This window comes from Vigna radiata, unplaced genomic scaffold (assembly GCF_000741045.1).
Source record: "Vigna radiata var. radiata cultivar VC1973A unplaced genomic scaffold, Vradiata_ver6 scaffold_122, whole genome shotgun sequence".
NCBI lineage: Eukaryota > Viridiplantae > Streptophyta > Magnoliopsida > Fabales > Fabaceae > Vigna > Vigna radiata.
Window position 1 is genome coordinate 381,526 of NW_014543108.1, and position 23,126 is coordinate 404,651.

General features: G+C 36.1%; 1 protein-coding gene across 2 annotated transcripts; it reads left to right on the plus strand.

Moving 5' to 3' along the window:
* The first annotated feature begins 6,281 nt into the window (after positions 1-6,281).
* LOC106753002 (brefeldin A-inhibited guanine nucleotide-exchange protein 2) lies at positions 6,282-22,184 on the plus strand. Of its 2 annotated transcripts, XM_014634784.2 has the most exons (11): positions 6,283-7,872; positions 12,765-13,082; positions 13,282-13,627; positions 14,113-14,535; positions 14,622-14,914; positions 17,212-17,485; positions 18,321-18,826; positions 19,363-19,684; positions 19,794-20,175; positions 20,360-21,039; positions 21,304-22,184. In XM_014634784.2, the coding sequence occupies exons 1-11, from the start codon at positions 6,677-6,679 to the stop codon at positions 21,913-21,915; spliced, it is 5,352 nt and encodes a 1,783-aa protein (XP_014490270.1). In that variant the 5' UTR covers positions 6,283-6,676; the 3' UTR covers positions 21,916-22,184. The 2 variants fall into 2 exon arrangements, with proteins under 2 accessions (XP_022633078.1, XP_014490270.1); XM_022777357.1 differs by lacking the exon at positions 12,765-13,082 and having other exon boundaries at positions 6,282-7,872.
* Positions 22,185-23,126: the final 942 nt, after the last annotated feature.

The following is a 23,126-nucleotide window of genomic DNA, read 5'->3' on the forward strand; positions in this document are numbered from 1 at the left end:
ATCTGGGAGAATAACCTCCCTCAATATAACGAGAGCCTAACCCCCTCACTCACACAATCACAACAAGGAAACAATTGAAAAAGAATGAATTATTTATATTCTCATAACCAGAAATATCGTACAATCAGTATATACAAAAGAATATTACTCCTACTCCACAAACTTACCAAAAGTTTACATTTATGTGCCAGACTACAAATCGTGGATCCACAAATTCAGATTCAACGAAAAATCTGTCCAATCCTTTTCCACTTTAGCTTAGCCTCCTCTAAGCTAATAACAAGATTCCCAAATTTATGCTTTATCTTGAAGAGATCATCACTTTGCATGTAATTTTGCGTTGCTTCCTTAAATTCTTGTATAGCTTCCAGCATTTCTATACAAAAATAAAAAGTGAAAACAATAATACACCGACTACGAACGTAATACAAAAAGAAATACAAAAAGAAATAAAAAAGAAAGTCACGTATCGAACATACTAGATACTTTTCGAATTCTGTCCACGATGCTTATCCGATAGTAGTATCTAGCAAGAAACTGCTCTGCGATCAATTCCGGCAAGCTTTCTAATATATCCCAAGAAACCCAAACCATCTGCATATACTAATATTATTAATGTAAAATAAATATAAAAAAAAAAAAATCAAGATAAAAAACCTTTCTTGATTACCTCCCAACACCAAAGATAAGATTCGGTGATGTCCTCCCATCTATCAGCATCTGCATGAGGCCGCAGGCCATAACTCACTCTTTCTCCCACACGCAATATGGTACTCCTCACAAAGTCGTGGGTCACCGGCTCCGCCAGTATGATATTACCATTAGCGACTTCCACGTTCAATCGGTCGGAAGTTACCTGGACCATGGAAGCGGAAGATTCCCAAATTTATGCTTTATCTTGAAGAGATCATCACTTTGCATGTAATTTTGCGTTGCTTCCTTAAATTATTGTATAGCTTCCAACATTTCTATACAAAAATAAAAAGTGAAAACAATAATACACCGGCTACGAACGTAATAAAAAAAAAATGTTTTCACTTTTTGTTCAAAACAATTGGAAAAAAAACTGTTACGTACAAAAATATAAAAACTAAATAATAGAAAAATATCCTAATTCCCTGCAACTAAAACAATAAAAAAGAACTAAAACAATAAAAAAGTTACACTTTTAACCTTTTTCAAATTTATGTTTATTTAAAAAAAAATCCCTATAAATTTAAATTTTTTTACTACCTCTTGACCATTTCTCTCACAAAAAACTCAACTTAGGGTGTTTGACTCTCTTCTCTCTTTTCTCTCTAGGTACTCAAAGAGTAAATACCATTAATTGAATAAATAGTCGTACAAAAACAAAATAAAAAATGTTACGTACAATAATATAAAACCTAAAACGGAACAATATCCAAAAAATTACACTTTATATCAGTTAATTCATTGTTTATAAAAAATATTGGCATAATGTCGTATGGACAAGTAACAACGTGACTGGTTTTCTGTTGTAAATGAATTAGCGCATAGCTTGTGTTCCAAGTTCATTATGGGTCAAATGTACGTCACGGTTATTACTTGTGACTACTATCTACCAAAAGCAGTATAAGGTTTTCTGGGGAAGAAATGATATTCACACAACATACCATCTGCATTCAGTGGACATGAACTACATTCACCGAATTAAGTTTACCTCTTTTTCAGAAAAGAAATTCCTTTTGTTCTCTAAGCCTCTTTTTTAACTCATCTTCTGCTCTCTCTTGAAGTTGTCGACCCCTTTTCTTCTTGGGCAGTAATAGATTAACACGCCTACATACGTAATTTTTTTTTTTAAATTGTTTACTCATTGAGGGTAAAAAGGAGAGAAAGGTAAAATTTTGTTCCCTTCTTCTTTCTTCAATCGTGGGTCGTATGTCGGTAACGACACAATCGTGCTGGCGGAGCTGGTGACCTATGCCAGTGTGAGGACTATGCTCATGCTTGAGGGACGAAAAATGAGTTTTGGACTGCCTAACGCCGATGCTGATGTATGGGAGGACTGCACCGAATCGCATCTTTGGTGATGGGAGGTGATTAAGAATTCTTTGTTATCTTGATTTTTTTCATATTTATTACATTAACTATTCAATAGTATATGCAGGCGATATTTTCGGAAATGTTGTATATGTTGCCGAAATCTGTCCGAATACATATTAGTAATGGACGCATGTGTCGGAGAAAGATCAAGGATAGGATTAGAGCAGTATTGGTAATATGCTCACTACACTGTTAGTTTTGGTTGAATGTAGTATGATTATAATTAATCAAATTGAAACTAAAACACTAAGAAAGGAAACTAAATTGAGTTTTCTCTTTTTTCTTTCAAACGGAAAGAAATGAATAGATATAATACACTGTAGAATTACAACAATATCTGGTACACTCACTACATAGTTTTGGTTCTTTGATGTACTTTAGTTATAAAGAATTTGATATTTGATTCTTGCTGTGTGATTTTCTTTTTGTATTTTTTTTCCAGAAATGATTGAAGCTTGGAAAATGTTAAGGAAAGCATGCACAAAACTGTTAGCACCGTGGCCATAGGTACGTTGAGATTTGCATATTGATCGTATCTCAGACCCAAGGGTAGAGGCAGTTCCCTTCGGGAAGGCTTGTGGTCGTGGTCCCCCTCATGGGGTTGTCTCGCTTCCTTCTTGTTCCCGCTTGCGGGGGCGTCTGACAACTGTTTTTTTCGATAGTTTCTAAGATCCTCCTTTCGTATGTATTTTATCATTTTTTCTTGGAGTTCTTCCATCCTCTTAGGTGGTTTAGCGTACAGGTTTTCGGCTACATATCCAAGTTTGAGACAGTTGGGCAGGTTGCTTATTATGAATGTGTGGTTGACGTCTTTTACGCATCGTGCAACTTCATTGTATCTTTGCATGAACGCTCTTAGGGTTTCGCCCTTTCCTTGTCTTATGTTGACCAGCTCGACCGCGGTGACGTCTTCTTTCCGATTAACGAAGTATTGACTTCGGAATAGAGTTATAACAATGTCAAAACAATCTATTGAGTTTGGGGGAAGGGTATAGTACCATTCTAACGCTTCACCTTTTAAAGACAGGGAAAAGGCCCTACATTTAGCTGGGTCGATCTTAGTGTAGAAAGCCATTGAATCAATGAAGTTTCTGAGGTGGTAATATGGATTTGTGGTGCCATCAAATCTTTCAACAGTTGGAGGGGGCCTATCAGGCATGGGCACCTGCAGAACAACGTTCGTGAATGGGAGTAGATTGGCAGGTCGAACGGTTTTCGAAGGCGATGGTTCAGTGTGAACGCTGGGCTCCCTGTTTCGACTCCCCTGGTTATTGTTCCTGTTGGAAGCGGACGTTTCAGGTGGGGGAGGTGGAGGGGGTCGTCCTCTTAGAGTGGCAATCTCCTCTGCTTGCTTCTGTTGTAATTTCTGTTGTCGGCATATGGTTTGGGCTTACTCTTCTATCCTCGCCGCTTGGGCCGCCATTTGCACCACCAGTGCTTCTAACTGGGCCTGCAACTCTCTGATCATGTCTCTGGAGTTGTTGTTGTCCATGTTCCTTGTGGTCACCATTGGGAGTCTTCAAGTCTCTAGCCCCATGGTGGGCGCCAAAATGTTTCGGTAGATATTTTGTGGGACCGAGACACTGACCTAGATGACGTGGCTTTCCCGCTTTCTGGAGCTTGGACAAAGTGGATTACTCGTTTCTCCTGTATCTCGACCGCTCGCTCTCCTTCAGCTTTGACCGTCCGGTAACCTTCAAGCTTTGACCGAGATAGGGGAGGTACCTGCAATGGCACTCCGACGCCCAAGTTAGGGGATTAGTATGGAAGAACCTCGATTCTTGAGTTGATGATTCTCAGTGAGAGAATAGAGAATAGGGTTTCTGTGTAAGTTCGAAATATGGTGAGAGTGTCTATTGGAACGTACCTGGCTTGTGACCTTCCTCCTCTATTTATATTTTGTCTTATGAAATATAAACAGAGTTAGTATAAAAACAACCAAATGAATAAAAACGATCTTACACGCACGTTCTGTTCAATGTTTTTGGTTTTATATCTGTTATATCTTTAATTAAATATTATTTTATTCTCAATATCTTTAATAAGATATCTTTGATTCTGATGGACTACAAGCCCAATAATGAGAATTGGCCCAACTTGGATGGGTTAGACGAAGACTGCCCAGTTGCCTCTTGTTTTGTTCCGCCACCTTTCTTTTTGTGTTGACTTTGAACAGTCCGTTCGGTTTCAAGTCCAACCGCTCGGTCCAAATATGTCGTATCGTACAATTAACACTATCGAAAATCCAAATTTATATTGATAAAAATTAACTTTGATCAACATAAAAAAAATTAAAATAGCATTGAAAAACAACCATCATTTAGCATCAATAAAACAAATTACCAAATGGTGAAGTATTAGTTTGTACATACAACTAGTTGAAACGAATGCATTTATCAATTCTAAATAGGGATTATAAAAAGTTAAAAAAAATTAGTGATAAATTAGTATATCAATATTTAACATTTTTGTTTGATACATTAAGATGTTGAAAATTGATACTTTTGTCCCTATGTAATTTGATTTTATTAAAAAGTACTCATAAAAATTAAGAAATTTACGAGAGAAAGATTATGAGTGGTATAAGAAATTTGCATTAGTAAAAATGGACTTTATTATTTACTGAAAAAGAAATCTACAAAGAGATGTAGAAATTGGGCAAAATATCATCGGTTTTTTTAACACTTCATTTGTCATTCTTAAATGTGGAATTCGATGAATTAGGTTTACCTCTAATCAGAAAAAAAATTCATAAATGCGTTTATTTATTCTTCTTCTTTGACTCGGCTTTGGTTTTCTCTCTAGGCCCTCGACTCCTTGCTGTTTCTGGTTTCTCTTTTTTGTGCATTGTGCATGTTTTACCTGCTCTACTGCTTCCATAAGTTGTTGCTTCTCATCTATGCCTTGTTCACTTGAGTGGATTTGAGGGAGAATAATTGAGTGGATTTGAGAGGATTTGAAGGTAATTTTTTTTGCTGTTTATTTGAGTGAATTTGGAGGTTAAAGAGACTGGATTTGGAAGTAAAGTTTGTGAGAATTAGTGTAAGATTTAATTTATATGATAGATTAAAAAAATTTACTTCTAAATTCATACTCGTTTACCTCCAAATTCACTCAAATAAACAACAAAAAGAATTACCTTCAAATCCTCTCAAATCCATTCAATTACTCTCCCTCAAATCCACTCAAGTGAACAAAACCCTACAGTTTTTTCCTTACCTTGTGCATTGTTGCTCCTTGAACTATCCACCATATCCCCTCAGGAATAGTTCTACTGAGGAGGTTACCTAATATTAACTCAAAATTTACAGTATCGAGTTTTCTAGGAAAGAAATGATATTCACAATAGTCACAAAAAATTTAATTGATACCAAAAATATGTATTATAATACTTATAATATTTATTGTGTCTAAATTATCATATAACGAGTGACAAACGGATATTTATCTCGAATTAACCACTAACTAAGAGGTGAATCCATATATGATATGACGTCAAATAATACACCGATCATTTAAAAATTGAGTTTATTTATTTTAATAATATATATAAGTTATATGATCTTATTTAAGTGGTAACATGTTGAATTATTTAGTCATAATCTAGAACTTGCATCAAAGTTAAATTAATATATGTTATTACTCAACTCGTAATAAAAATATTTATTCGTTATTTGTCTTGATATTAGTATGTTTTTTTTTTTAAATATTCATAAATATTTTAAAATATGTGAGTATATGTAAATATTGACAAATATTTGAAAAAAAAATGTTTTATAATTTTTTAAATAAAATTTAAATAAAATTATAAAAAGAATATAATATAAAAAAAATTATTTTTAATTAAACTTAATATAATAAAAGATAATTTAATTATAATTATAATTTTTTTTCAGGTAAAGGATATCTATGAATACGGGTGTTTTTACCGTCTTAAACAAAATGTATGGTTTGTCGGAAAACATGCCTACGATCTTTGTTAATATATCATTGTTTTATCACATATCCACTGTTAGTTGCATATGGTAAGAAAAAAATAATTTAAGTGATTAATTTTGAAGACATAATAGATGGAATATTTACATGAAAGAGGAAGAAAAAACGAAAACATAAGTTGCATTATGGAATAGTTGTGTGTGTGAGTCTTAAGTGGATATGTTTTAGAAAAATTGAAAGATTGTGCAATAGAAGCAGAGATACTGAAGTGAAATGAGAGCCTTTTGACTCTGTCCAGCCATAGCATATGCATCATCATAGTAAATGCAAATGTCTTTCTGCAAACTGGGTGGGAGAAATTGAGTTATACTCTTATCGTTGGAAAGAAAAAACGGGGATAGAAATAGTATAATCGAAAAGACATAGCTACCCTCAACCCTTACTTCTAATGGAGGGTAGTTAAATAAATTCACATGCACCGGAACCGTAATCTTCAATCCTAAACTGTTTCACTCTCTGCCATTACTGCCATAACTTGCTTTAGATCCCCAAAACGTAACTCGCTCTTCCCGTAACTCACCGAGTCAATTCGCCGCCATTTCTCTGCGAGCTCCACCAGCCGGGAGCAAGAGATCCTAGGTGCGTCACTGAGCCGTGACTCGTTCTTAACTCGGGAATGGCTTCTTCGGAAGCCGATTCCCGTCTGAAGCAGGTGCTCGTTCCCGCGCTCGAGAAAATCATCAAGAACGCGTCGTGGAGAAAACACGCGAAGCTCGCGCACGAGTGCAAATCCGTGATCGAAAGCTTAACCTCACAGCCGAAGCCTCAGTCGCCGGCTTCCGACGACGCCGCCGATCCGGAGGCATCGGTACCCGGCCCGATCCACGATGGAGGTCCAGTGGAGTACTCGCTCGCAGAGTCCGAGTCGATCCTACGCCCGCTCATCGCAGCCGCGGGCTCCGGCGTCGTGAAGATCGCTGATCCCGCTGTCGACGCCGTACAGCGACTCATCGCGCACGGATTCCTTCGTGGCGAGGCCGACTCCGGCGGAGGCGCGCCCGAGGCCAAGCTGCTCGCGAGCCTGATCGAGGCAGTGTGCAAGTGCCACGAATTCGGCGACGACGCCGTCGAATTGCTCGTGCTGAAGACGCTCTTGTCAGCGGTGACTTCGATTTCGCTGCGAATTCACGGCGATTGCTTGCTCTTGATTGTGAGAACTTGTTATGACATATTCCTAGATAGTAAGAATTTGGTGAATCAGACGACGGCGAAAGCGTCGTTGATTCAGATGTTAGTGATTGTGTTTAGGAGGATGGAGGCGGATTCGTCCACGGTTCCTGTTCAGCCTATTGTTGTGGCTGAATTGATGGATCCTGTAGAGAAATCTGACGCGGAAAACTCCATGACGCAGTCTGTACAGGGTTTTATCACCAAGATTGTGCAGGACATCGATGGAGTTCTGAATCCGGTGGCGCCGTCATCTTTGGGCGCACATGACGGTGCCTTTGAGACAACAGTGGCTGCAACCGTGGAGGCTGCGAATCCAGCGGATTTGTTGGATTCCACTGACAAAGACATGTTGGATGCCAAGTATTGGGAGATCAGTATGTATAAGACGGCATTGGAAGGGAGGAAAGAGGAGCTGGTGGATGGCGAGGTGGTGGAGAGGGACGATGATCTGGAGATTCAGATTGGGAATAAGCTCAGGAGAGACGCATTTTTGGTGTTCAGGGCCCTTTGTAAGTTGTCCATGAAGACGCCGACAAAGGAGGCATCTGTGGACCCTCAGTTGATGAAGGGGAAGATTGTGGCCTTGGAGTTGTTGAAGATCTTGTTGGAGAATGCTGGAGCTGTCTTCAGGACTAGCGAAAGGTAAATTAGTGGGGTTATCATATTGCATTGCCTTTTTGGGATTTAGCTTAAACATTGAAATGCTAGCATGTTTTCTTAGTCAGGGTATAGACGGGCTTTGATTTAAATATGGTCATGTACTGTGATAGTCAGCTAGGAGGTGTAATTGTGTGTTGATGATATTGTAAAGTGGTAATGTGACTACATTCTGTCATAGTTCTGTTGAGGTCGTCGATAGATCAAATTTTGCTCTCTTCAGTACATTTTTAGCCAATTCGGGAACAAGTTAGAATTGTTCTTGAGAGCTTCTCTACTGGAAATATAGAGCTTTAAACTCTCTAAAACACTTTTAGCTTCGTATCCAAATAGACTTTATGTCATTTGGATTGTTACCGTGAAAATGAAATTGTGGAGAACTATCTGGAAAAGTTTAGACTGATGTTGATGGGGTTATGATATATCTAGAGATAAGTATGAAATTGTGATTTTGTTATATTGCTAGATTAGGTTTTCAGGCGTGGGGAACATATTCCGAACTATGAAAAACCTGCTTTGGTCCCATGATTTACATTACGCAGAATTTGTATGATTTATGCATGAATAGGAATTCTGTGTTTAGAGAAAATAGAATTCACAGTGGCCGGTATTCAACTTTTTTTGAAGCTTTTTGTTTTGGTCCTCTATAACAGTGGTAATCATTGTCCACTATAATAATATTTGAAAGCAATATGGTGCTTATATTAGTAGTGTAATGGTTCTTGTTGTTGTCATCTTTATCTCAATCCATTCCATATACACTTCACACTTTCAAGTAGTGCAAGTGGTCTTAATCAACCTGTGAATCCAATCAATCAAATATACATCAAATTCATAACAATTAACTAATTATTCTAATTCCATCAATATGTTGTGTGCGTCATAACCCTTAGAAAGAACACAGGCAAAACAGAGTTGTGGCCATGTCTTCAGCTAATTCTTGAATGCTTGTCCTAGAAAGAATATGCAATGTAAGTGGAATAGTTTAATATCAACAAAATGTTATGAATGGCAGAAGAATTAATCTTTCTCCAGCAGCAACTGTTCAATAATGTAGTAGGGTGCTTGATGATAAGAATGCAAAATTAGAGCAGGTTTTAATAGAAATGAATTTTAATTCAATAGCCACTTAAGCAAAATCTTTAATAGTTTTGGGTGTAGAGGGATTCATTTTTAAATTATACAGGTTAAAAATATCAATTTCAAATTTGAGGACAAAAAAAGCTTACTCCAAATTCTAAAGACTAAAAGCATATTTGATTGAGACTTATTTTAATTAGTTAACCTGATAACTCTATATGAACCAACCCAATTAAAGTTAGGCTGGTTGGGCCTCAAACAAAAAGCAGCAAAATTGAACCTGCCCAACTATGTTTCATTGGGTTGAATCTAAATTTTGACCAAATTCAACCCCATCCATGTCACTTAAACCCCTACTATTTTCTTGAGTTAATAATCAAGATCTAAGAGCAAGCTAAATATGATGTTTAGATTCCAAGTATTCCTATTCCTAGAGTTGATATTCCCTCCAATGAATAGACAGTATTTTTTGTGAATCTCCTGTCAATGCAACAACCAACCCAATATGTATCACAATACCCTAAGATTTTAGTATTTCCCTTGTCATCATACAACAATCCCTATCCTGGACCCCTTTTTTCATATTTGAGAATGTGAATCACAACATTCTAGCGGTCAATGTGAGGATTCTAAATGAATTGACTAACAACTCCAATTGCATAAGAAATAGCATCTTGGTTCACCATTAACTTTTGATTCGGGTTCATAGGATTATCGACGGGCTTTGAAATTTTCCAATCCTATCTCCTCTATAATATGAAGAGCATATTTCATTTGTGAAACTGCAGCACCTTCCTTTGACTAAATAACTTCAATACCAAAAGAATATTTCAGACAGCCAAAGTCCTTGATCTGAATATGATTGAATAAGTGTTCTTTCAATTGAAAAATCGTAGTGGCATTGTTTTTGTGTAATAACTGTATTATATAGACAATTAAAAAACCCTTTTTATCATAATCATAACCAATGAATATATGCATTTAGCACCTCTAGGATCTAACTTCCCACAAAACTGATTGTGAACATGGATAAACACAACACACCAAAAAACATGACTGGGAAGGTTAGACAGGAAAGGAACGTATGGAAAAAAGAAGATATCGATTCAACAAGACTACATCTTTCTAGAACCCAAGAGGGTAATTGGTGATGAGCTATGTAGCAGTGAGTGCAACCTCTCTCCAATAAGATTCAGGGATATTATTTTGAAAGAGTAGGGTCCATGTCACTTGAAGAATACACCTATTTTTTTCTTTCAACAATGTCATTTTGTTGAGGTCATGAATAATATCATTTTCTGAAAGGAATCTAAACACATCATGGTTTACACATTCTTTCCCAATATCAGAATGCAAATGTTTAATCGACTTTTCAAATTGTGTATATCATGCTGAAGAGTTTTACCAATAATGGAAAAATTTCTAATTCTCCTTTCTTTAGGAAAATTTGTGGCATAGATGCAATCATAAGGAAAAGTAACAAACCATTTAACACCAAATATACTAGAATTAAATGCAAACCCCTATACATCAGAAAAGAATGACCATTTTTTGTATTACTAAGAGAATATGTGACACGATGGTGCTTTGCAAACTTACATATGTCACACTTGACTGACTCAAAAAACTCTTTGAAGAAAAGAAGGAAACATAGACTTGAGAAATTAAAATTATGAATATCCTAGTGGTGTTGGATTGGAGACAGAAGGTTGCCATTTGTTTACTGATATTGTCCTTGGTTCCTTGGCTTTTAAGACAATATAACCCTCCATGTTCCTTAACAATTACAATAGTCCTCCTTGTGACATGATCCTAAAAGAGAAATTAGAGGGAAAGAAATTGATAAAGCAATTTAAGGTTATGAGTAAATTTTGAACATAAACAAGGTTATTATAAAGTTTTCGAACAAGAATATCTTTATGGCCAAGAGATGGCAAAAGAAAAATATTACCATGTCTAGCTAGTTATTGAGCACAAGTTCCATTTGCAACAATGTGATTACTGGAAAGAGGAACATATGACGTCAAAAGAAGGGAATGAGGTGTCATATAGTTAGTTGCACTAGAATCCTGAAGCCAAGAGTTCTCACATATAGTTTCAGAAACACCAAAAAAGGAGTTGAAGTTCTTATTAGTCATGATTAGAGGCAGGTACCAAAAGATGGCCCACTGGTGGAATCCTTAAGAGGTTTTAGGCATTCAATCTTACCACATAAAGCATGCATTCCTTCTTCAATTGATGAGGATGAAGTAGCCTTGCCAATACTATTACAATTCAAATTGCTTGATGAGCCTTCCTTGAGGATTGAACTCAGAGTATGCCAAACAAACAAGACTCTTCACCTTTTCATGCAACTTGAAGCAAGTCTCCTTGGTGATCAAATTTCTAAAATTGAGAGCACTGGCAGTCCTCCTTGCCTTTTGAATTGAGCTTCTAGTCTCAAGGTTTTTGGGTCTCAGGAAAAGCCTTTCCAGAGAGCAAGACTCCCTTTACTAGTGAGTTATTCATCATGATCATCAAATAAGTCTCCTTTCCCTGAATAATATCGAAAGACTTCAGAAAGAGAGAGAATTCTTTCCTTGCAAAGAACGTGTGCCCTAATGGGGTCATCATCATGATTCAATGTCCATAATAATTTAACAATATAAGATTGCTCAACAAAGTGAGCAAGAGTGACAACATCACTATTATTTTCGAGTTTCAAATTCTCATACTGGTCTAGTTAAGTTCATAGATCCTTTAGGACTCCATAGTATTCCACAATTGAAATTGTGCCTTGTTTAGCACCTAATATCTTACCTTCTAGCTCATAGCAAGTAGAGATATACTGTGTTATAAAGTATTTCCAAGATCTTCCCTAGATTTTGGGTATTGAAAGTGAACATGTTATTGATTGATCTTAATAACCATGTTATAATCCAAAAGTCATCATTGTCCAAGGTTTGAAAGTTAGGGTTGTTTGGAGGTACAACCTCCCTTTGAATATAATTAAGCCTCCCCATATCCTTCAATATGTGTCACATAATTGGAAGTAGAGTACTTTCTACTTAGGCAGATATGTGTGTGCACTTTTCCAAGTGTAATGTGAAGCATGCTATGGAACTGTAGTCTTGTTCTCTTTGACCGATGACAACTATCAAATATGTCAGAAAATCACTCATGTAGTTGATGTGTAGGTTCTATTTACCAGATTATCCAAACTAATGAGTTTTGGTTGTATGTATTAGTGTTTTTTATCTTGTGCAATTATCAATGCTAAGTTTGGTTTCCCAATACTACGATATTATGCGTTGTTCACAGACTTTACCTTGGGTATGATAGTCAGTAGCAAAGTCTTTTTTCCTGCAATATGTAAAAGTAGATCAGTTATTGTTGGATTGAGTGCATTAAAGGGGAAACTGAATGCTGCGCTCTCTGCATGAATTATTTTTAGGTGTGGTATATACTAAAAATTTCTCTTCTGTCCTCATAATATTTAATTCATAAGGAATTAGAGTAACTGATCAAATTACATAAAAATTTTGTCTATTAATTTCATGAGATTAATATTGTTTAATCATATTTTTTTGCACAAGATGGACTATTATTGTGTTGCTATTTTTAATTCCTGTTCTGTCTTTTGAATTTTTTTTATATTTTTTTTTTCAATTTGAACATATTTTAAGTTCTCCTTAATGAAATGTGAAATTATCTTGTCTTTTAGGTACAAGTGGACACTTTTTCCTTCAATTTTATTATGTATCCTTCTGGGATGATTAAAAACACTACTTATGGTTGCACTGACTGTGGTGAAGCAGGTTTTTGGGTGCCATCAAGCAGTACTTATGTTTATCATTGCTGAAGAACAGTGCCTCAACTCTTCTGATCGTTTTTCAGCTATCTTGCTCCATCTTCATTAGTCTGGTATCAAGATTTAGAGCTGGACTAAAAGCAGAAATTGGAGTATTTTTCCCCATGATTGTTCTTAGGGTTCTAGAAAATGTTGCTCAGCCTAATTTCCAGCAAAAGATGATTGTGCTTCGTTTTCTGGAGAAGCTCTGTGATGATTCACAGATATTAGTAGACATTTTTATCAATTATGACTGTGATGTCAATTCAACAAACATATTTGAGAGGTCTGCAATATTTTGTTTTATTTTGTATACTATGAACAATGTGTTTTATTTTATATTTATGATATGGATCCCCAATTCATTATAATTTATGTTCTTGAACTTATTTGTGTGGCATTTGGGCTGGTGTGGACATTGTTGTTTTTATTATTGATTTGCCTATGTACTCTATACTTATATCTAATTGTTGTGTTCCCCCTAGGATGGTAAATGGACTCCTTAAAACTGCCCAGGGTGTCCCTCCTGGTGCAACAACCACAGTTTTGCCACCTCAAGAGGAAACACTGAAACTTGAAGCCATGAAGTGTTTAGTTGCTGTTTTAAAATCGATGGGAGACTGGATGAACAAACAATTGCGCATTCCAGATCCTCTTTCAGGCAAAAAAGTTGAAGCAGTTGATAATGACCATGATGCTGGAGTTCCTCCCACTGCAAATGGGAATGGTGAAGAGCCAGCTGAAGGATCAGACACTCAGTCTGAAATCTCCAATGAGACATCTGAGGTTTCAAACATTGAGCAACGTCGGGCTTATAAACTGAAACTTCAGGTGACCAAGTCTTAAACTTTGGATTTGGACTTAACTAAACTTTACAAAACCAGTTTGCAAAATAGGTTTGCACTTTATTTATATATTTTATTTTAACTACATTGCTAGTTGATGTAGGACTAAGCAAACCACCTTTAAGTTTGTAATCCAGGCAACCTCCAAAGTAGTCACAACTAAGGTGGGATTGTGGTCACTGCAATTAAGGGGTTTACCAATATTCCCTCTCATATCCAGGACTTCCATCCTAGAGTGCGGCAAATCAAATGACCCCATAAATGTATATTTTATTTATCATATCAGTAATTAATGAGGACACCACCCTTAAGGTGTAATTAGGGCTCCAAGTTGACATCGACTAAGGTGAGTTAGGTAGGGGTGACCACAATGAACCAAGAGCAAGTTCTTAAATTTTAGAATAGCAAACAAATCTCTGGTATTTCTTCAACTATTTGACATCTATGAAGCTAATGCTAAGTTTATGGCAGGAAGGTATATCACTTTTTAACAGGAAGCCAAAGAAAGGAATTGAATTCCTCATCAATGCCAACAAAGTGGGTAATTCACCAGAGGAAATAGCAGCTTTTCTTAAAGATGCATCTGGGTTGAACAAGACTTTGATTGGGGATTATCTAGGAGAAAGGGAAGAATTATCCTTGAAAGTAATGCATGCATATGTGGATTCTTTTGACTTTCAAGGGTTGGAGTTTGATGAAGCAATCAGGGCCTTTCTTCAAGGCTTTAGACTGCCTGGTGAGGCACAGAAAATTGATCGAATTATGGAAAAGTTTGCAGAACGATATTGCAAATGTAATCCAAAAGTCTTTTCTAGTGCTGATACGGCGTATGTTCTTGCCTATTCTGTGATACTGCTTAACACTGATGCTCATAATCCTATGGTGAAAAACAAGGTGCGGGTTTATTAGTTCTAGAAGTTGATTTATATATGATTATGATAGATGTAATGAGCTTCTTTTTTGTTTATTGAGTTATGCAGATGTCGGCTGAAGATTTCATAAAAAATAATCGTGGCATAGATGATGGAAAAGATGTTCCAGAAGAATACTTGAGGTCTTTGTATGAACGAATATCTAGAAATGAGATCAAAATGAAAGAAGTTGATCTGGAAACCCAGCAAATACAGGCTGTGAACTCGAACAAACTTTTAGGCTTGGATAGTATATTGAATATTGTGATCCGGAAGCGAGGGGAAGACAGTAATATGGAGACCAGTGATGATCTAATCCGACATATGCAGGAACAATTCAAAGAAAAAGCTCGCAAAACTGAGTATGTTCCTCAGAATTTTCTCATTACGTTACAAAAATAATTCTTAGTCAATTATTTTTTCTCAGGTCATGAGTGAACCTTAATCTACATTTTTCATGAAGAACCTCTTGTTGCTGTTATTCAGTCACCTTCTCTTTATAGATCAAACCACTTTTACTAGTATATTTTGGTGGGCTTCCAGAACCCCTCTTATGATCTTCAATTTATAATGATAGAAATGAGATACAATGGGGAGATGAAAGATCAAAAGACTGCTCTAGTCTACTTGGTACAAAACTAGGTACAACTCAGAGAGTGCCCTAGACTCCTAGGTACAGAACTAGACAAAAATCATAAGTGTAGCAGAAAAGGGTTCCCAACACACTACTTCTTATGTTGTATTTAATAACACTCTCTTTCAAACTGAAGCATACAAATTATATGTATCAATCTTGAAAAAAATAAACTCAATTCGAGATTCTCTTAAGGACTTGGTCATCACATATGTAAGTTGGTCATTTGATCTAACAAACTTCGAACAACTTTTCTTGAATGAGACAATAGATATGAGAACCTTGACTTAGAACAAGATGCACGTAATATCTCGAGGAGGTGTACCAATAGAAAACAAAATGGTCTGCATCACTATGTTTCAGTTCAAAGGATTGAACAATGTAACTGAACTTTCCAAGCATAGGAAGATTGCTTTAGGCCATAGAGAGAGCAACACAACTTACAAGCCAAACCAATCTCCTCCGAGCAACAAACCCAGGAGGTTGCTCTATGCTCATTGCAACAAAGACCAAACAAGATGAAATGGCACCAAGGACAATTGAAGAAAGAAACCAAGAGGGGAAAGAGGAAAATTCCCAACCACAAATTGCTTAATCCTCACAGTGAAATGCATGACCGGATTACAGAAGTTGTTGTTGTATCATCAAGAAAGCTACTAGGGAGACATTGAGGCTGGGATCAACCATAAAGACATGTAGAAGGTCCTTGGATTTTGAGACCAGAGCACAATAAAGAGATGATAATTTTAGACACAGAAACTATGCATTTTAAGAAAGCCATCAGCTAAAGGAATTGAATGGCTGATCATAATGGACTTTAAGAGTGTGGTATCAAAATCAAAAGCACAATCAAGTCCAAATCTATTGCCAAAGAAGGTTTGAGCACAAACTGCAAAGCAAACATCTAGCTCTCAAAGGACATTAGAGATGTAGAAGGGCCACATATGTGCAAGACTTGCCCTGCCAGGACTAGAGTTGAAGGGATTTGGGATCACATCTAGAAGCAATGCAACCGAGAAGAATGCATTACAAGTTATAAAAGAAAGACGCCCTTTCTTCTCCATGGAAATCCAATTAAAGAGAAATTGCAACTAATTATACATCACAACTAGTGCCAAACTTTGTGGAGAAGACGGGGAGATGTTCCAATGATAAAGAAGGTTGTTGGCAAGCAAACGACAATGGCCAACAAATAGCAAACATGCGAACATAGGTTGATAAACAGCTAATAGTAGCTGTGGAGAATAATATTGCCATTAGCAGTAGATGGTGACAAGCAGTGGCAGTTAGCAATAGACTGCAGCAGACAAAATTTTCATTAGCAAACGATGACAAGTGGCAAATAGACAATACTTTTACGAAACAGAGAAAAGATAGAGACCCCATGCCAAACAATCGTGCATAAATATCCCTTAAAGACATGATAAATGGAATGAAGTGTTAAGAAGTGGACTTTAAATCTAATTCAACCTTACAAAACTAGTTTGTAAGATGAGTTTTGCACCAACTTATATATTGTGAATTGGCTTTATCACTAGTTAATGTTGGACTTTCAACACATCTTTCTCGTTCCGAGGTATATACAACAGCACAGACTTTGTTGGAAAAGACTCATACCACCTGCTCTATACTAAGTTGAGATTAAAAACAACTCGCATGTACAAAACTAGGTATAACTCATACAGTGCCTTAGACTCTTAGATATATAACTAGGAAAAGATCATAAGTTCGGCAGAAAAGGGTTCCCAACACACTACTTCTTATGTTGTATTTAATACATATTCCAACATATATCTTGTTGCTTTACATTCATGTCAATTTAAAATGTGGTGTGTGAATCTGAAATGTGCACAAGTTTGTTTTAATGCTTTTGGATCTATTCTACCAATTAGATCGCCTATTTGGCATTTTGAAGTTGATTTATTCATCTTTTTATACTTCTTTCTTTTTCTTTTTATTACTGTTTGTTTTGAAATACTTTTTTGGGGGAAGTATTATTGATATTTATTTGCTTGCAAATTATAGGTCAATCTATTATGCAGCAACTGATGTTGTAATCCTCAGATTCATGATTGAGGTCTGCTGGGCACCAATGTTAGCTGCCTTCAGTGTTCCTCTTGATCAAAGTGATGATGAATTTATAATAGCGCTGTGTCTTGAGGGCTTTCGATATGCTATTCATGTTACTTCTGTAATGTCCATGAAGACTCACAGAGATGCTTTTGTGACTTCACTAGCAAAATTTACCTCCCTTCATTCTCCTGCTGATATTAAGCAGAAAAATATAGATGCGATCAAGGTTGGTTAATTCTTTTAGCTGGCTTATAATTCCCTGCATTCCAAATTGATGGGCTATTATTGGTTTTAGTTTTGCTTTTATTTAAAATGTCATTTATTATTTTATCTTAGACACTTGGTTATTTTGGAAAAGCTTAGAAAGAATTATACTTATATTTGAATTTGACGCCATTGGCAACTACCTTACCTCTTAATTATCTAAACGTGGGTAAGGCAACTTTCAAACATAGTCTAGTGGTATTCCTTAAAATGTTGCTTTTCATGGCTTTCACAACTCCATCCTAAAACAAATTAATCATAATTTCCCCTGATTTGATATGAAGTCATTGTTTATATTCGTCTGGCCCTTTGATTCTGTAAGGAGATTTTTCAATTCCTTCTGCGTAAAAACTTTTCTCTTATGCACTCTGTTCTAGAACCTGTTTTGAAGTATTTCTAAGGTTTCGTATTGTACATTTTGCATAAAGTGCTTTCAGCATCAAGTTGTATGCACCACTTTCACATAGTTTGAACAAGTTTTACTTCCTAAATGGATACTTCTTAATGGTTCAGAACTATCTAAAGCTTAACTCTCTGCAAGTTTTTTCCCACTGCATGCATATTAAATAAAAAAGGCCGTCCTTTTTGTTACTGAATCACAAGTTTCTGCTGCAACTTTAGTAATTGTGGAATTAATGGAATGCTTTTTGGAAGTTTTCCTTCCTGAAGCAGTAAAACAAATCTCTGAAGATGCTTATACTTAATTTCAATGTATAATTATGGCCAACTATATGTCTAAAAGCAATGTTACACTGTTATGGATTTGACTTCATATTTTGCATATTAATCGTTTATAGGTGATTGTTACTATTGCTGATGAGGATGGGAATTACTTACAAGAAGCTTGGGAGCATATCTTGACCTGTGTTTCCCGATTTGAACATCTACATCTTCTCGGAGAGGGGGCCCCACCAGATGCCACATTCTTTGCATTCCCTCAAAATGATTCTGAAAAAACAAAGCAATCAAAATCAACTATTCTTCCTGTTTTAAAAAAGAAGGGAGCCGGAAGGATGCAATATGCAGCTGCCACAGTGATGCGGGGTTCATATGATAGCACTGGAATCGGTAGTAATACTTCTGGAGCTGTGACGTCGGAACAGGTGAACAATCTAGTCTCCAATTTGAACATGTTGGAACAAGTCGGAAGCTCGGAAATGAATCGCATATACACTCGGAGTCAGAAGCTGAACAGTGAAGCCATAATAGATTTTGTCAAAGCTTTGTGCAAAGTTTCCATGGAGGAACTTAGATCTCCATCTGATCCACGGGTGTTCAGCCTTACAAAGATAGTTGAGATTGCGTATGTATTATGTTTCTACTAATACTTGCTGCTTCCTAAGTTCCTTTGGAAAAATATTTTCTCTTGAGGCTCTTGTTACAGGTTGGGGATTAGTATAAATAAATAGTAAATTTAATGGCATCTTTGGAACCTTGATCTTCTTGGCAGTTTAAATATCCTTTGTTGGTTATAATCAGATAACATTGTTGCCCTGGTTGTATTTTTCTCATTTGACACATTGCCCCAAATCTTATGCAAAGTTGTAGGTTGGGTAACTTTATCATTTGAACCCTGAACTAGTTTCTTGTCTAATTCTTGTTCTTGTAAAAAAATGTGGAATCTTTGATTGTGAGACCATTCAGAAAGTGTCTAATTTTCTTGGTGAGGTGAAGTTTCAAATGCCCCTAAAACTGACATTGGGAAGGTGCAATTGATCTAGAAAAGAATAGTAATCAGGACAGCATTCGGTTTATGATTTTATTGTTCATGAATGATTAATGTCTATGCACTGCTTTCTTATTTTATTGTTTGACTTTAAGGTGATTATTCTGTAACAGACACTATAATATGAACCGCATCAGGCTTGTGTGGTCAAGCATATGGCATGTTCTCTCAGATTTCTTTGTAACCATTGGCTGTTCTGGGAACCTTTCAATTGCAATTTTTGCAATGGATTCCTTGCGTCAGTTGTCAATGAAATTTCTTGAGCGAGAGGAATTGGCTAATTATAATTTTCAGAATGAATTTATGAAGCCTTTCGTCATTGTTATGAGGAAGAGTAGTGCTGTTGAAATTAGAGAACTTATCATTAGATGTGTCTCCCAAATGGTTTTATCTCGGGTCAACAATGTAAAATCAGGATGGAAGAGCATGTTCATGGTAGGCTAATTTCTGTTCCCTAGACGGCTTCAATTTTCATGTAAAATGTTTGTCTGCTTTTAAGTAATTTTTTATTATTTCCACTAACGGCTTCTGGACTTGATTCCAGGTATTCACAACAGCAGCATATGATGACCACAAAAATATTGTACTCTTGTCTTTTGAAATTATGGAGAAAATTATTCGAGATTACTTTCCATACATCACTGAGACTGAAACCACCACCTTTACAGATTGTGTTAATTGTCTAATTGCATTCACCAATAGTAGATTTAACAAAGAGATTAGCCTAAATGCCATTGCTTTCCTTCGATTCTGTGCCACAAAACTAGCAGCAGGAGACCTTGGATCTTCGTCCAGAAATAGTGACAAGGAAACTTATGGAAAGGTGTCTACTCCTTCACCTCGAACAGGAAAAGAGGGGAAACAAGAAAATGGGGAGGTGACAGACAAAGATGATCATCTCTATTTCTGGTTTCCTTTATTGGCTGGTAAGGACATTGTATTGAGTATATGCCCTGGCACTAATTAGAGCAAATCTAGATAGCTTATATTTCGTTACATGCTCAAATGGTTAGTTACTACTTATTGCTATCTGTAACCAACTTTTGTTTTAAGTTGTCGGAAGCTTAGTGGGTTATGCATGTACTTATATTCAACACCTACTTTTTGCAGGTTTGTCTGAACTTAGCTTTGACCCAAGATCTGAAATAAGGCAAAGCGCCTTGAAAGTCCTGTTTGAAACCTTACGCAACCATGGCCACCTCTTTTCACTACCTTTATGGGAAAGAGTATTTGAATCAGTACTATTTCCAATATTTGATTATGTTCGTCATGCCATTGATCCTTCTGGGAGTAACTCAGAGGTCAATGAATCAGAGACTGACGGTCAGCTTGATCAAGATGCATGGCTTTACGAGACATGCACACTAGCCCTGCAATTGGTTGTAGATCTTTTTGTCAACTTCTATAACACTGTCAATCCACTTTTAAGGAAGGTTTTGATGCTCCTGGTAAGCTTTATAAAGCGCCCTCATCAAAGTCTGGCTGGCATTGGTATTGCTGCTTTTGTTCGTTTGATGAGTAATGCTGGGGAGCTGTTTTCTGATGAGAAGTGGTTAGAAGTGGTTTTTTCACTAAAAGAAGCAGCAAATGCAACACTCCCTAACTTTCAATTCCTTGACAGTGAAGACATTATGACTGGAAATCATGAACATGCTTCAATGGCTGAAGATGACAGGGATCATGCGCAGTCTGGCTCACATGATAGTTTACAAAGCGTGAGGACTCAACATCTTTATGCACATTTATCTGATGCAAAGTGCCGAGCTGCTGTTCAGCTTTTATTGATCCAGGTAGATTTATTTTATTTCTCCATTGTTAAAAAGCCCTAGGGAAAGAATGTCCTAAAAATTGCCCAGTAGCAAGAAATTTGACGAAATATTCTTTTGAAACTTGTGGTCTGTAACATTACTGTTGTAGGTTACCATTTTACTAAAATATAATTTTAAAGTATGCTCTAGAGATGAAGAAATATTTACCATTTAATACCTCCTTTCTGTTAAAATAATCAGTATCCAGTTTTTGAAAAAATGGTGTTAACTCACTGAAATTGGCAGGCGGTGATGGAGATCTATAACATGTACCGATCTCAGCTTTCAGCAAAAGCTATACTTGTCTTGTTTGAGGCTTTGCATGACGTGGCATTACATGCTCACAAGATTAACAGCAATCTTATTTTACGTTCAAAATTACAAGAGTATGGCTCTATGACTCAAATGCAAGACCCTCCACTGTTACGCCTGGAGAATGAGTCCTACCAAATATGCCTCACATTTTTACAGAACCTTGTTGTGGATACGCCTCCTAATTATGAGGAGATTGAGGTAGAGACACTTTATGTTCAGCTTTGTCAGGAAGTCTTGAAGTTTTATATTGAAGTTGCAGGTTCTGGAAGAGTATCCGAATCTTCTAATGGTAGGCAGGTGAATTGGTTAGTTCCACTAGGGTCTGGAAAGAGGAGAGAATTGGCTGCACGTGCACCACTTGTTGTGGCCTCTCTTCAAGGTATGTGTAATTTGGGAGATACATCTTTGGAGAAGAACCTCGATCATTTTTTCCCTCTTATCACTAGCTTGATAAGTTGCGAACATGGGTCAACTGAGGTTCAGGTAGCTCTCAGTGATATGCTTAGTTTATCAGTTGGTCCTCTTCTGCTACGCACATGTTAATTGATTGGGTAAGATCAACCCTGAATTTTGAGATATAGGATATTTTTTCCTTAAATCTTTTTGTTCATATTGTCTTCCTTTCCTATGTCTTGCAAAAGTGTAGTTCGATAGTGTTTGAATAGTTGGTAGTGATTTTGGCTCTTCTATATATTAGAAGCCTAGGATTACCTATTCCAATTTATCTGTACTACCAGGAGGTTTAATGTTGTATCTTGTATGCGTAATTATTTTATCCCCATTTTTGGAAAGAATGAGTTTTTCCATCTTCATTAATTTTCTTTTTCAACTTTAATACTTTTTCTACTTGTATTACAGAATTTGTATTTCATGAAAAAGATTATTGATACCATTAGTATCTACACTGCACAATATGCTTGACAGAAAACATAAAGAATGGGCTTTTACTTTTTGCACCCCCTGCAACTCTAAATTTTAAATGCCACATTTTATATCACACAGCAGCAGCTGCACTCAATGGAGAAAGAAAAATGGTGTGGTGAAATAGGCTTCTCAAAATGAGAGACGTGCATGCGAGGCTGTTGTGATTGCGTTTGCGTATCATCACAAAACCACCAAAACTTCAATCAACATATTTAAACAAATTCAAACCAACCTTAGATTATTATAGTTTGCATAAGAACCAAATTTGTTGATTCAGACACTTTATTTTCTAACCAGTTTGCTAAAATTAAATTCTCACATTTTTTTTTTCATTTCAACAACAACCTTGAAAGGGAAAAGGAAAGTTTATTAATGAATTCTTATTATAAACATATGTGCCTTTAATAATTAGATATTAACTAGAATTGGTAAGCTTTCATGTCTCCTTTCACATGTATCTTCTTAAGAAACTAGTAAATACATAAAATAAATGTAAGTATATTAACGTATAGTAGTTTATGAAATAACTATTGCTTTTATGATATTAACAGGGTTTTATATTTACTAACGTGAAATAAGAAAGTAATGTATTCTTTCAAAATTTATCTATTACAAGAGAGTACAGAAAAGAGTAAGGAAGTGAAATCTTATGTTTCTTTTTCTTTTAGAAAAATTAAATATTATTAAAGAGAAGTTTCACTATAAAACAAAAATATGCTCACAGTTCCTCTTTTATTGGTAAAAATCACTAGCTCTATTCGTTCAATAACTTACTTTTAATATTAAATTTTTATTTAAACTAATTATATTTCACTTAAACCTTATCATCA

Bases quoted from the DNA above. Each gene is read 5' to 3' on its own strand.
- LOC106753002 (XM_014634784.2), top strand. From the start codon at position 6,677: ATGGCTTCTTCGGAAGCCGATTCCCGTCTGAAGCAGGTGCTCGTTCCC. The intron at 14,536-14,621 runs GTGCGGGTTTAT...TGAGTTATGCAG, and splicing joins ATCCTATGGTGAAAAACAAG to ATGTCGGCTGAAGATTTCAT. The intron at 14,915-17,211 runs GTATGTTCCTCA...TGCAAATTATAG, and splicing joins GAAAAAGCTCGCAAAACTGA to GTCAATCTATTATGCAGCAA.